General features: G+C 38.8%; 1 protein-coding gene across 2 annotated transcripts in view; it reads right to left on the bottom strand.

Annotated features, from left to right (window-relative positions):
- NRXN3 (neurexin 3) overlaps positions 1 to 14,294 on the bottom strand; it is a 1,344,032-nt gene that overhangs the window by 1,286,098 nt on the left and 43,640 nt on the right. The window contains exons 3-4 of one of the 2 annotated variants that reach the window (XM_090033813.1): positions 11,677 to 11,706; positions 9,101 to 9,112 (exon numbers count right to left, since the gene is read on the bottom strand). The exons of the other annotated variant lie outside the window; for it this stretch is intronic. Of the exons in view, the coding sequence (XP_089889939.1) occupies positions 9,101 to 9,112; positions 11,677 to 11,706 (42 nt within the window). The remainder of the gene's footprint in view (positions 1 to 9,100; positions 9,113 to 11,676; positions 11,707 to 14,294) is intronic. 2 annotated transcript variants of the gene reach the window in all.

The raw sequence follows: 14,294 nt of genomic DNA, 5'->3' as shown, positions 1-14,294 counted from the left end.
TGATCTAGAGAGGTTTGAATTTTGGAAGAATATAAAGAACAGATAAACCCCGATGCATAATGATTAGACTTTAATGGTACGTCCCCCTACAAATAGTCCCACTGAAATCAGTGGACTATCTGTGGAGTAAGGTAATAGATTGAGCAAGGCTATCCAAATCTGGCCTAAATTACCTGATAAAGGTGTTCTCATAGCTGAATTTGAAGGACATGCAAGGAACTGTCCAGGATCATATAACAATAACTCGGCGGGGGGGAGTGTTGGTTGGTTGGTTGGACAGGTAGCTCTCCAAGGTGCTGAAATAAAATTCTAAGAACAGCCAGACACTGTCCAGAGTTCTGTGACTCAAGTTCACAGCAGCTGTAACCAAGACCTACACAGGGCTCTGTAATCTATTTGTCATGATCCAGCAAAGTGCTGTTCAGGTTTCCAATCCTCAAACTCACAGGGCAAGCCAAGAGCTACATGAGGTTCTTTTATCTATATTCACAGGTCTGGAAAATAACTGGTCACAGTTTGATTCCCAGTGCTGCAGGGTGAACCAAGAATTGTTCACAGATCTGGCACCTGAACACACAGTAAGGACAAAGGTACTTCAGTGATATTTATTCAAGTCATTCTTTTAACATTTCAAGGCTTATAACAACTAGCCCCCTACATAAACAAGTGTAATTTTTTTAGATTTCAAGAAGTGGTCAGTTCATTTATCATGAGCCTGGTCATTTTTAGCACTGTAGTAAAAAAATAAAATGTGTGCACTTAATAAAGTTGGAATAATAAAATCCACTTGCATATAATGAGTGCAGTTTCTTTTATAATGCAGATACTGTAGCTTTCAGATGACACATTTCTGCTACCAATACCAGTTTCTAAATATAAAAGGACTGTATGTTTTTATATCACACATTAAACTGCTGCCGGTCATCAGAAAAGAAGTATTTCATACATTACAAAGAATCTTGGTCTCCTTTACAAGTAATCAAAGCCATAAACAATTCCCAAATCAAATTGTGACTGAGAGTTTACAGAGAAAGGTACCAAACAACACATATAATGGATGGAATTAAATAGCAAACACTTACCAACGTATACTACACAGACTCTTCTTATTCTAAGTGCAGGAAAGAAATGTGGTATCTCAGACACCACTGTGTGGTAACTCCTAGCAAATGCTGCTGAGTTTTTAATGGTGACAAATTCTCAAAACAGCACTTCTGTTTTGTGTTTGGAACCTTACCTCAAGAAAGAGCCTCAGTAAAAAAAAAAACTGTTTCTTTTAAACACACTACAACCTTTAACTTTAACAAGAACAGAAAAAGAGCATTGTTTAGTGAGAATGTTCTATAATTCCTCAGGCTGCTCTCAGAGAGACCGAATCTCTTCCGCAGTGCTTTATACCAATGTGATTGCACTTGTTCCATGGGGGTAAAACTAGCAAAAAATGTCTGGAATGCAAGGAAGAGTACTGCTCTTTGTAAACTGCCACTACACCAAACATCTCATGACATAAAGCATATATAGTACCAAATATAAAACTTCCAGGAAGTCCCACAAAATACATGAGGGGTCTTGATTGTGGACAGTTCAGAACTCCCCCACCATGGGTGCTGAGTTCTTTAAACTCCCATTCACTTTAATTGGGGACATGCAGCATCCTGAAGGAACACTCAGCAACTTGCAAGATCAAGACTTAAGTAGTATCAATTTCAAAACACACAAATGTCAAAACAAAGCACAGTGGCTGAACCTCCCTGCTTATTTCAATACAATTCTTCAGCTCCCTGTGCCTAATATTCTACAAAATTTTTCCTTATGTTACAAAACAAGGGTGGCCAACCTGCAGTATGAGTGCCACAAATGACATGGGCAACCACTGCTTGTGCATACTGCAGATCAAGGAGGGAACAAGCAGATAGAACAGGAAGCAGAAAGCAGAGCAGCAAATGGGGCAGGGAACACAGGAAAGGAAGAAGAAGGTAGAGCAGCAGATTGGGTAGGGGAAGGAATTGTAGTGGCACTTGGGGAGGGTGCAGGGCTAATTTGTGGCAAGCCTGACAAAATGGTTGTTACAGGAGATCAATATGAACAATATCAGTTCACATTGTACCATCATTTTCTTTCAGGTGAGTGCATTCACTTTTAGCAGGCACTTAAAATGATTGTGATACTGAAAGCCAGTGTGAAAAGGAGTCAAAGGCCTCTGAGAGATTAAAGCAGTGATTCTCAACCTTTTTAGACTTAAGTTACTCCTCATTATACTAAAGGCACCCATCAGAAAGTGCCAGCTCTTAGTTTTCACTCATTTTTTACTACAGAAAAATGATAGAGCAAGTGTTTTGTTGCAAAAAACTCTGAAAGACCAGAACAGGTCAAAATGCCTTTAACACTGGATTTCTATTGAAAGTCTCTGGATGTTCCTCGTGAATCCTGTGTAGGTGTTTGCACACCTAAGTTGCTAATATTGGAAGGCACCCTATGGCACATTGTAGAAGGAACTTACAGCACCCTGGGGTGCTTCTTGACCCTGGTTGAGAATCAGTAGGTGAGAGAATGTACACTTGAATGAAAAGTGCTGGCTAATGAGTGACAGAAAAGATCATAGCCTGGTAATCAGTAAGAAGGCCTGGAAACCAGCATACTGACATGTCCTTAGATATGGTAGAGATCACTAAACCATCAGACTTAGGAAGTAGGAGTAAAAACACTGAGAGGTGTTTTATACACCTGCCAAAAGGATGACACACTTTGCACTAATGATTTTACAACCATTTGTACGGCATGCTATCAGCTAATCTCCAGTCAAAATATTTACTATCAGGTACAGTACTGCAAACGAGACTGCTGTTTCTGAGCATTCAAGCCTGATGCATCAGATCCAGCTTACACAGCACATATTTTATAAACTGTTCAATGCTGTAACATTATCACTCTTGGCCATGAAAGGCCACAATGAGCCTTAAAACAGGAAACTCATGTCTTTGGGTTTCATATTTTGCAGGGCTGTCTGATGTGTGTGACAAGGGGTCTATTTCAGTTCCTGATGACATTATCATCACTTTACCGCATTACCATAAAGCCCAGGAAATAAGCTATTACCCACCATCACTCCTCCCAAATGTTATCACAAAGAATCAAGCATTCACATAACAGCATTAACTGTCAGAATTAGAGTCCATTTAAACAGCAGCTGTTCCTTCCTTCCTAAATAGGTTCTCTGCTCAAAACTTGCACTGGCCTCCTTAACAAGTGCCTTTCTAGATACAAGTAAAAAAATACTGTTTTAAAAAGTCCCATATTTTAAAGATGAAATTTCCTTTCCCTGCATCACTATTACCATCTAAGTAATATTTAAATGAAAATAAATCTCAGGAATCCAACAGAGGTGTTTCATCACCAGGGATCCTGGTTCTCTCTGATGTAAAAAAAAAACCACTAATATATGTAAAATGAAACACCACTATACATTAGTGATGTTTCATTTTCAATCATGGCAAAATGTGGATTTTGGGTTACTTCTTTTAATCTGAAAATTGGAGATTTTATTTTTAAATCAGAGAAAACTAGGATCCCTGTTCATCGCTCAGTGATTCTGCATTTGCACTTTTTTGCTCTTCTTTCAACTCAGGCAATAAATTCACTTTCCATTTCTAGTCAGTTTCATTTTCAGATTCACAAGCACCAGCCCCAGTCTACCTGGTGTTTAGGGACCTTGAAAACTTAGGAAAATGTTTAACTTTTAACCTCTGGAGATTTTTTCCCCATGAAACTAATTCTAAATTTTGGAAAGATCTGTTTGTTTTTATATAAAAATAATTCCTAATTCTCACCATAACCTAACCCATCCATTCCTTTCAATTGTCAGACTGTTTCTTTTTCACAAATAAAGCCAACTAGTATATTCTGTGCTTACAAAGAAAAGTGCTGTTTAAATTTTTTTGCCCCTTTCAGCTGCTTTGCATTGTTATTGTCCACTGGAAAGACTCCAACCTGCAGGGAAAAAACACTTTAAAACATTAACTGAAATGACTAACTATATGCCAGGAAAAGGAGCAATGTCTCTTTAAGAGTCAACAGTAAATTAACTTGCCCAAAAGAGTGCAATAATTAGCAGTTAGTAGCTTATTAAAAGGATGGCAAAGGCCAAGCTGCCATCTGGGATCTCCAGTTTCTTGTGATTGTTATTATGTCAAGATGTGCAAGTTGCATTAGCTTTCATGTCACTGTGCTTGCCCTTACTTTACATGTAAATTTTAATGAAAGATACAGCACTTTAAAAATCAGACGTCCATCAAAAGAGCTATTAGTCTGGCTTTTACAAAGCATATGGCCTGTTTCTCTACCTCTGCATCTCTACACACCACTGAATGCTGCAAATTAAAAAAAAAAAGAGAGAGAGACACACACAGAGAAAGGGAGAGAAAGCCTTTCAATGGTATCAATTAAATATTCTCTTTGTGCAGAGTGAAACCTGAGCCCCCATCAAAAACAGCAGACTGCAATACCACATAAGAGGACAATATTTCTGCTGCTGTTTACACACAACACAACCATGATGCTTTTAACTCTCAAAGGAATCATTCTTCTTAATGAAAATTAAAGCCAGTCAAGAGTCAGCTGTTTATTCACATATTAAAAAAACAGTTTTAAGAGGAGACAAAAAGGCTGTAGATAATATATTGAAATAACCTATAAATTACAGAACACTAGATGTATTACTATATATTTTGCATGTGTATATTATCTATACATGCTGCTTATGCATGTGTTCTTATGCAAAAACGATATTTGTTGTTAATTTCACCTTGTAGCATCCCATTTGTCTGGACTTATAAATAGACTGGAGAGGGAAAAAAAGTAGAAATTTTTTCCTTTTTTGCAAAATATCTCTCCTTTTTAAATTAGTCATATTTCAAACTTTTGATGGATGTTTTTACCAAAATTCTGAAATGCAGAACATTTCTACCAGCATTATAATTAAAACAAAAAAAAAAAAATCAGATGAATGTTTTGAAAAAAAATTGTCCTGCTTCTTTCTTCAAAATCTGAAATCTAGAATATGTCCATCATTTCTAATACTATATGAAGGAATTAGATACAAGTTGTAATACTGTCTTTTAATAGGTACAATATGAAATCTGCAGCATCAGTTTTGATTATTAAAAGATGATTTAGTCAGAAGTAAATCTATTTTCAAGTATCTCTGGTCCTATTCTATGATTTTTATGGATTGGACATTTACAAATCATAAAACAACATTTTTCATTTCTTTAAACGAACATTAAAAGGAAATAAATCATCAGTCATCAGCCTCCCAACCAAGACATTTATTTTTATTTTTAAGGGAGAAAAACAAATTATACTGGCTCTCAAAACATAAGAGAAAAAATTAAACAGCAGAAAGCCAGAAAATGGAACATTCACTTTTAAAGCACAAATGCTTCAGTTTATAGGACAAATCAACTGCTTAAGAGTTACAAACAAAGTTGGCAATAAATCTAAGGGTGTCTTTTTCCCCTTATGACTAGATATTTATAAAGCACCAGTGAGTTTATTTTCATAATTATTTACTGGTATTTCACTTAAGCATTTGCAAAAACCCTTGATTATTTAGCTGAACTTATTCACCTGGTTCTTAAATCTCAGGAATGCTACTTGTAAAGAGGAACAAGGAAATCATTTAGCAGGCCAGCAATTTAAGTCCAGTATTTTTTTTATCTCTGAATTCATAAAAGGAGGACAATTTTTCTGTGCCATCACCTCCTATTCAACATTATTAGCAGCTTAAAAAATAAATAAGAAACCTGTCCTGCCCAGTAAGAACAGGTACAGTATTGGAAAACTTAAACTTACCAGAATCAAACCTAGTTTGGACTAAGAAGCCAACCAGACTTTGATACTCCAAGGGCTACCCAGAAAATTTGCCGGCAGCCTTTGGGCAAGTACTAAACATTTAAAAAAATAAAATGTCCACACACATAATATAAAAATACTTGAGTGTTCATCTTTCCCTCATGATGGCAAGAAACTTGCAGGTTGAGGTTAGACAGCAATAAAATCCTGGTGCTGTTCAATTTTTCACCTTGAGATTTGACATCACAGTTATTGATGAAGGAGAGCAGAAAGAACAGAGACTGTATTTTAGGACATTTAGGATTGTGGATTATACGTGGCATTTTGAGCACTGGTCCATTAAAGGACAGGCGTAGAAACCAGTTACTTTCTCACTTTTGTACTTAAATTTAGAAGTATTTGGGTGCTTTTCAACGCACCAAGTAAAAACTTGGCCCTACTGAAGTGAATGGTCAGTATGCTACTAACTTTAGTAGGACCAAGATTTCACCAACTGCTCAAAATCATTCCTGACAAAACTCTATTGGAACCCCAGTACTGAATTTGGCCTATTTTTTTGAAGACACCAACTTCAACAAAAAGCTAAAGTCAAAGCGAGAACAAAGATAAAACAAAAAAAATTGCAAGAAGCAGGGACTATATAATGAAATATAGCAAGAAGGCCAATTATCATTTACTTAACCAAAGTCTGTCAAGAAGACAAATGATACAGAAGAACGTGACTACACATTAACTCCAGCTCAACAGCAAATTAGAGTTGGGTATATAATGATCTATATTACTGTCATATATTTGTTAGGGAGTGTTAGGGAAACACACTCAATATAACTGTTCTTTAACTCACAAGTTACTCCCCCATAAGAAAGTCTGGGCACTACAACTGAGGCGAAAATAAATAAAATACCCTACCCCCTCCTCCCTGAATGTGATAGCCATACATTAACTTTAGCACTATGACTGTTTTTCATTTTCAAATATCTGATGTAACCAAACCTGTGGATCTACCCAGCTTCTAAAACCACAGGAGTATACAGTGCATAAATGCCCTTTTGCCCCTTCCCTGTATTTTGGCTGCTGCTGCCACTCACCATGAAAATACCTGTGCTTGATTTTCTTCATATTTCTTTCCAAAAATGCACTAAAAAAGCCCCTCATACTTTGAGACAGACAGAAGAAATATATTTACTACTAAAAGAAGCAATAAATGCGAGATGTGGGATTTGGTTTTTCTCAGTAGTGAAGGAAGGGTCATGGACAGAAGCTGTTTTATGAACCAAATAAACCATGCAACCTTTGCCTTTGTATATGGTATGTGACAAAGTGACTGCCACTCTTTACTAAAAAGCACAACAAAAATGCAGAGAAATAAGGACCTTCCATGAGCAACTACCATGGCATTCTGAACTGCTTTGTCTGTAGGCGGCAAATATGTACACATGTGTGAGTACACAGCTGAGCCCTTTTAAAGAGAAGTCATTTCTTGAACAGAACAATGGCCTCCTACGTAGCCATTCACCATAACTGGACCTGCTTTTTGCACATTGCTAGGGATTGAAAGAATTTGCCATTTTTATTCTACTTCACTGTAAACTTGCACTACAAGTGAATTTCCAGTAGGGCCTCATTCCCATAGACTTACTACAACAAATTTCTTTGGCCCTTTGAGCCTGATCTACACTACAAAATATTATTACCTCTGAAAGAATAATTAGTTAGGATAAACAGAGGGTAATCTTGATCCTAAACAAGATTTTCCCTGGTCCACACTGACTGCTCAGGTGCAGCAAGGTGTCAGTTAAGTCAATTACTGCAAATATATTCAGTCACCGTGATATTTTGGACTGTATACCTTGAATTTCTGCTTTCCATAGTACCTTACATGGCAATATGGTCTGCACCTCCTCTGAACACACATGTCTCATAGGCCATACCTTGAATGGCACTTCAGAAGAAAGTGGACTGCTGCAACCACTGGGGGTTTTTTAAGTATCAGCCAGAACATAAAAGTTCTAACTCAGTCAGCAGTTTTATTAAATCACTGGGAGATCCATAAATATGAATACATACAAGAAACACAGGTTGCAGTGCAAAGGATCAGTACAGATAGAGACACATTAATAAGCCAAGTGCCCCTGTGGAGATCAGAACTCATGGGAAGAAGGATAACTATCAGAAACCATTTGTGGATCAAAGGAGGGCTCACTGTGAGCATATCCCCTGACCCCTTGCACTCTTCAAAATACTCTGTTACCATCAGATTCTTGAGGCCCAGTTATTCACAAGCCCTGAAACACATGAGCTCCTCTGTTCCAAACAATGCTGCTCAACAGGTCAGATTAGCAAGTAGGGTATTTGTTGGGTAGTAGCTAAAACTCAGGACAATACAGCCTGTTAATCTGTCTGTCAACGTGCTTAATTTTATTCAAGCAAGGGTTCACAATTTATCAATTAATTTTCCTGTCCCTTTTCTCTCCCCTTCCAAATATCTAATCCAATTGGTGACCCACAGCAAGTTCACAGAGGTTTGCTTTTTTGACAGTTTTGATTAGGGACGGTTGACTGCCCTGCCTGCGTGCTAGCGATAAGTGTGAACTGCTGAACTGCAAGATGGAGACACACATCAACCTAACCACTTCACTTGCTCTGCTTTAATGAGCTGAAAAAGAAATGGACCCACTACATTTAGCAGTGCCAATTTTTCTCTCATCTCCCATGCAGATCCAAGCATCTCAGTGGGCCTTTGTTTAAAACAGGACTTTAAAAAAAGAGAGAAGAGCACATGAACAAAGAAAAGAAATCACATATTTCTACCTGAGCTAAAAGTTGGTGACAGGCATATCCTGCTACCATTGAAGCCAAGGACAGCATTCCCAGCAGTGGGACCATTTCAGTGGGGCAGAGATACTAATTTGTCACTCAACCAGCCCCTTCTGGTTTTTGCCTGCCTGTATCTGATGGTCACAGCTTACTCTGGTTTCTTAAATTTCACAGCATTTGCCACTCTGTACAACACATGCCTCAGTTTACACAGCAACAAGGCATAGAGTTGAGGTGTTAACGTTAATAAATAGCCAGTTATCATTCTATATGGGCTAAGGAGACTTTTTCTTTCTTTTTCTTTTTCCTTTTTTCTTTGCTAAAGGCATTAAACTCCAATGTCAACATCATTCATTAAAATTAATTTTACCCCTAACCCATTAACATTTTAAAAACAGATCAGTATTCAGAATGAAAAGAAAGCAATCTCTACCTTTACTTCTACCTAGAGACAGGAAGTTGTGCAGCCATTTAAGTGAAGGTGCAGAAGGGAATCCACCATGGAGGAGGCAAGAAAGAAGAGCAAGAAGAAGGATAAAAAAAAAATCAGGTCACTAGGCGCACACACGTGCACAAATAACAGGAGCACAAAAACATGCTTGACACAAAGGCAATATCACACAACAAATCACCATGTGCAACATAAATGGAGACACCACAGCTAAGGAACAAAGAAAAGCTTAAGCAGTGGACAGGATGACTAGCCAGTGTCTGCTTAAGCCCTCATCTTTACTTTGATTTTTGATGGAGAAATGCAAACTGCTCATGCAATAGCACTTCAACAATCCACATCACACCACATCAAATCCCAAACAACAGATTAGAAGGGGATAAAAACAGCTTGCAGAAATATATCTGCTAAATATATTCCGCCTACCAACCCTAATATGTTTGTATAGAACACTGACACCACATAGAATATATATTTATACACATACATACATTTACATATCTTATGCATATCCCACACATAAAAAGTAAACATTCATCAAAGTGGAGTAATATGGAGGCAATTGGCAAGGATAGGCCTTGGGGTGAAATGAACCAGTGGCAGTGGCTTGAGATACAGAAGGCAACAGACTTTAAAACTATTCAACCAGGCAAGTGGTTGTGGACAGGATTGGTGCAAACTAGTTTGGGGCATTTTGCTCTCCACATACAAATCAGGTTGCAACTTGCCATGTAAGTACCAATTGCTTTCCTTCATGTAACTGAGTAGCAGGAGTCATGCCCCGGCATACTGAGTACAAGCCAGGGCGGAGAAGCCCCAGCCTGGCAGGAGGCAAGGCAGGAGGCGCAGCCCTGGGCTCCAAGTGATGGCATCAGGTTTCAGAGGGACTAGCAGATGGTGACATTTTACTGTGGAGCTAATTAGTCAACTCCACAGTTAAAGCACACATGTAGATGTACTCACTGGGACCAAATGGGGCCACAAAGGTTTGATATACTGGTAATTCCCAAGAAGTGTCACTCCCCTCTCTTGACCTCCTATCATATTCAGCTTTTAGGCTTCTGATTTAAAACCAGCAACCAAGACATGCCAAGGGCACTATTTCTTTCATTTACTTTATTAATAGCATATGAATATCTCAGAGCATGAAGGCCAGCTGAGCAGTAAATAGGACCAAAAAGCAAGTGAAGTGCCCCCCGAAGCTTGCCCACATTTTCTGAAGACTCGAGGGAGTTGACTCCTGTCATCTAGGCTGGACCCAATCTCTCTATCACCCTGGAAGAGCAGGCTAAAAGAAAAGCCTTTATCTTTCTTCCTATATATCCCACAGCTGTCATTACTGTGTGGTAAGAGCTTTGTTCTGTACAAAGAACAGTCATATCTAAAATCTCCATGAGGTACATGGCAACTATGCCCCTTTCCCCAGTTAAAATGATCCTTTCCAGAATCTGGCTCTATCTTCCTCAGGTTTGGTCCCATGCGTCTACCTCACCTAAGTCATTAACTCAGGGGTGGGCAGTATGTGGCCTGCCAGGCCATTCTATCTGGCCCACAGGACCCCCAAAAAATTGGAAAATTTATATTCATCTGCCCCTGACTGCCTGTCATGTGGCCCTTGATGGCTTGCTAAAATTCAGTAAGCAGCCCTCTGCCCTAAATAATTGCCTGCCCCTGCATTAACTACTTCATAGCTGCATTAGTGAGACAAAGATGCATCTCCAGTGATGCTCCATGTATTGGCTATATACTTATTCAGCTAAATCCTCTCAGAACCAGAGCTCTCTCTTCTTCTCCCTCTCCCTGTATCAGTAACTGTCTCCCCAGTTCCTTTGTTCTAGTCCAGTGCGCAGAGTGGGACCAGTGAACCAATTCTGTCACAATCAATAGGCCCGTAACAAAAGCCAGGCTGAGATATTAAAATATGGACTCTGATTTAAGCCTAAATCTCATTTGTAGCCCATCCTGGGGTTAGCCCTGTTCATTTTTCAGTGCATTTTGTTCCATGCATATTTGAATATTTTAAGCTGCAGATGCAGAATGTACAGACCATTATATGCAATTTTCTTCAAGGCGTATAATGAGGTAGGATCATGCCATGAGGGCTATTAGCATGTTTTTGCAAAAATTTTGCTCTTAAAAATACAAAAGCAAATATTGAGGGCTGCATTTGCCAAGCAAGGACAAAAGTCATTACCAAAGGCCTCAAATGGAAGAAAGAAAAAGAGAAAATGCTTGGGGGCATTCATAAAAGAGAGGAAAATTTCTCTTTTCCTCTGTTTACATTTACTTTCAGTTGTACCCACCCCATTATATGCACCATGGCTCTCTTCAACTTCACAAAAACCTCTCTCCTGGACATTAGTAAAGGAGGTCTCAGTTTGGCAAATAGCCATGGATAACAGAAAGTCAAAAAAGGAAAAATGCACATGGTGTGACTGATAAGTCTAGCCTGTGCCACACACCAAGTTGTCTTCTGCATGCCAGGCCAAACCAGAAAGAAACACAGATAATCTTCAATATTTATTGACTAGGAAGAAAAGGAAAGATGAAGGACTTACCTTGTTCACCCATCATCAGGTGCGAGAGGCCTTTGAGAAAGAGAGAGAGGAAGTGAAAAAGAAAGAACAAAAGAAATAAAGAGAAAGATGTGTGTGTATATATGTGTGTGTGTGTATATATATATATATATATATATACACACACACACACACACACACACACACACACACACACACATGTATTTATAGCAATCACTTACGCAATCTAATACTTCCTGGTATTAGTGCTCACATACTTCCAACAGGCTAAGTATGGATATCATCAAACATCATGCACACACACACCACTGCTTCCCAGATCAAAAAGGAAAGCTTATATCACAGGTAGAGAAAAATCTGATGTCAATTGTAAGACTGCATACCAGGATAGTTATGTATCTGAGGGGATGCTTAATTAGACTCATGTTACATAAGCTTCCAGTGAAAGCCATATGAATTTTCTAGGGAATGGTACTCATGCTCCTTGGCAACCTAAAGTCTGGGCGTAGCCCCTTGAGCTGGTCATTTAGGACTGAAGTTTGTGCTGATCAGAGAAAGGGAGGCCAGTATACTGCTACGACTGTTCTAGATTAGCCAATTGTGCTAACTGCACATACACACACACAGCTGTACTCATTCATGAATGCAGCAGCTTCAACAGATAATTTTTAGGAGTTAATAATCACCTGTCAAACCTACTAATTAAAGCCCAGAAGATCAGCATCAGAAGCAGATCTCAGAGGGAATTGGAAAAGAAATCTTGAAGCCTATTTTTAGTACCAATCCATTTTCTGTTCTTTGCCATTAACTATTGGAGATACGTCTCCAAGGGACAATGTGGGAATAACCCTAATGCTAGCCTCTGTTAGTCAGGGATGAAGCAGCAGGTGGTACAGACTCCCATCAGTGCAAGAGGTCAGAGGCCAAATCCATTTGGGGAAATGAGACAGGAGTGATTATTTCAATTACCTGCCCCTACCTTGTGAGAAACAGTAGACCCCAGCTCCATTAACTTCATTTTGGCATAAATCAAAATCTACTGCCAACCACAATGAAAAAGAAACAAACACCCCCAGCTGCAAACATGTTTGTTGTGCAGCTACATTTGTAAAATGTGAATGCAATCACAATTGCACCTGTAAATCCAGTAACCAGGTTATATAAGTAGCCAGTCAGATGTCTAGGCAGCCATTTGCATGTGCAATTAACCAATTTTGCAGCAAATGCAATTGCATAATTACACTGTTTAATAGTTAAGCCTAAATTTGGCCCCAGCAAGCCTATCTCGTGTGATCCTCAACTACTCTGAACTTTCACTTCTTACCTTCTCCCCATCTCCTAAACAGCCTTGTCTATGTTGGAGATTCAGCTTGCTAGTCCTGTGCTAATATACGCATAAACCCGCAAACACCTACTTAGTTCCATTCATTATGCACGTCAACCATGGCTACTAATGGTTTGTTATTTCAAGGGGACCAAAAGGCCAAGTGAATCTATTAGAATGATTTTTCAACAAGCAGCACAATAAGTCTGAATTTGTTTATTTATATCTTTTGTAATTTTTCCCCTTGTTCTGGTGCAGGATTTGAAAGTCCAGATCAGCCCAAGATGATGTTCACCCACAGAGAACTCCATGCCAGATAAAGGGATTAATAACTATAAAGTCTAAGGAATGCAAATATCTAAATGTTCTTAAAGATTATTGTGGATTTAGAAAAACAATCACAAACACAGGATAGGTTTAGAAAGCATTTTTTTTTAACTATAAATAGCCAAATCAGATTTATTTCAATGGGATATATCCCTTTTTTAATTAGAAGACATGATCTAATTTTATAATTTGACTTCATCAGGGAGTAGTGTTAAGTTTCTGGCTGCATTTTAACCCATTAGCACCAGTGGGCAAGTGTCATGTTCAGATGAACATCCAAAAAATCTAAGCACATAGACCAGAGCTGCCATGTAACTATCTACAATGATATCTAGAGAGAAGATATAGACCTTGACTCCTCAGCCCTTCACTATGTCAGAGAAAAGGAAAGCAGTGACTAGGAGCTGCTTGATAGATCACCTGACAGGCCTGGCACAAAGCACAGGGCACCTGAAGTGAGAAAAAGCTGGTAAGGAACTCCCTTCCAGCACTTTGATGGGCCTAGATTCTAGTATTGTCCTGGCTGGAAATATTATATAAAAATGGTTCCCTAAAGCAATTTCTGCCCTGTTCTGCTTCTGGTCAAATTCAAAATACAGGAACAGCTTATCATACTAGATTTTTCACCTGATCTTTTAGTCCCAGCTGGACACAAAAAGTGCAGAGATCACTGTAAACTAATGGCCAAAAGGAAGCATTTTTTTTAACAGGAAGGAAAAAGATTGGGACAGACTGCATCAGAGGCAGACAGCACAGCCAGGTTCAAAGGGAACTTGACAAATTCATGGATTAATAGTTATTTATAGCTGTTGAACAGAGCAGTTGAAGATATTTCCTCTGGCCTCTGTAAACCAATAATGACAGATGCCAGGGAGGTAATGAATAGGGGATAGAGCACTTTAGATATATCCAGTTCAATGCCCTCCCTCTAAAGCATCCATCTTGGAGACAGGATATTGGGCTAGATGGAACCAGTGGTCTGACTAAG

Source organism: Crocodylus siamensis, chromosome 2 (assembly GCF_052110815.1).
Source record: "Crocodylus siamensis isolate JL-2025a chromosome 2, ASM5211081v1, whole genome shotgun sequence".
NCBI classification, from domain to species: domain Eukaryota; kingdom Metazoa; phylum Chordata; order Crocodylia; family Crocodylidae; genus Crocodylus; species Crocodylus siamensis.
The sequence above is the reverse complement of the archived record's forward strand: the minus strand, read 5'-3'. Positions and strand labels throughout refer to the sequence as shown.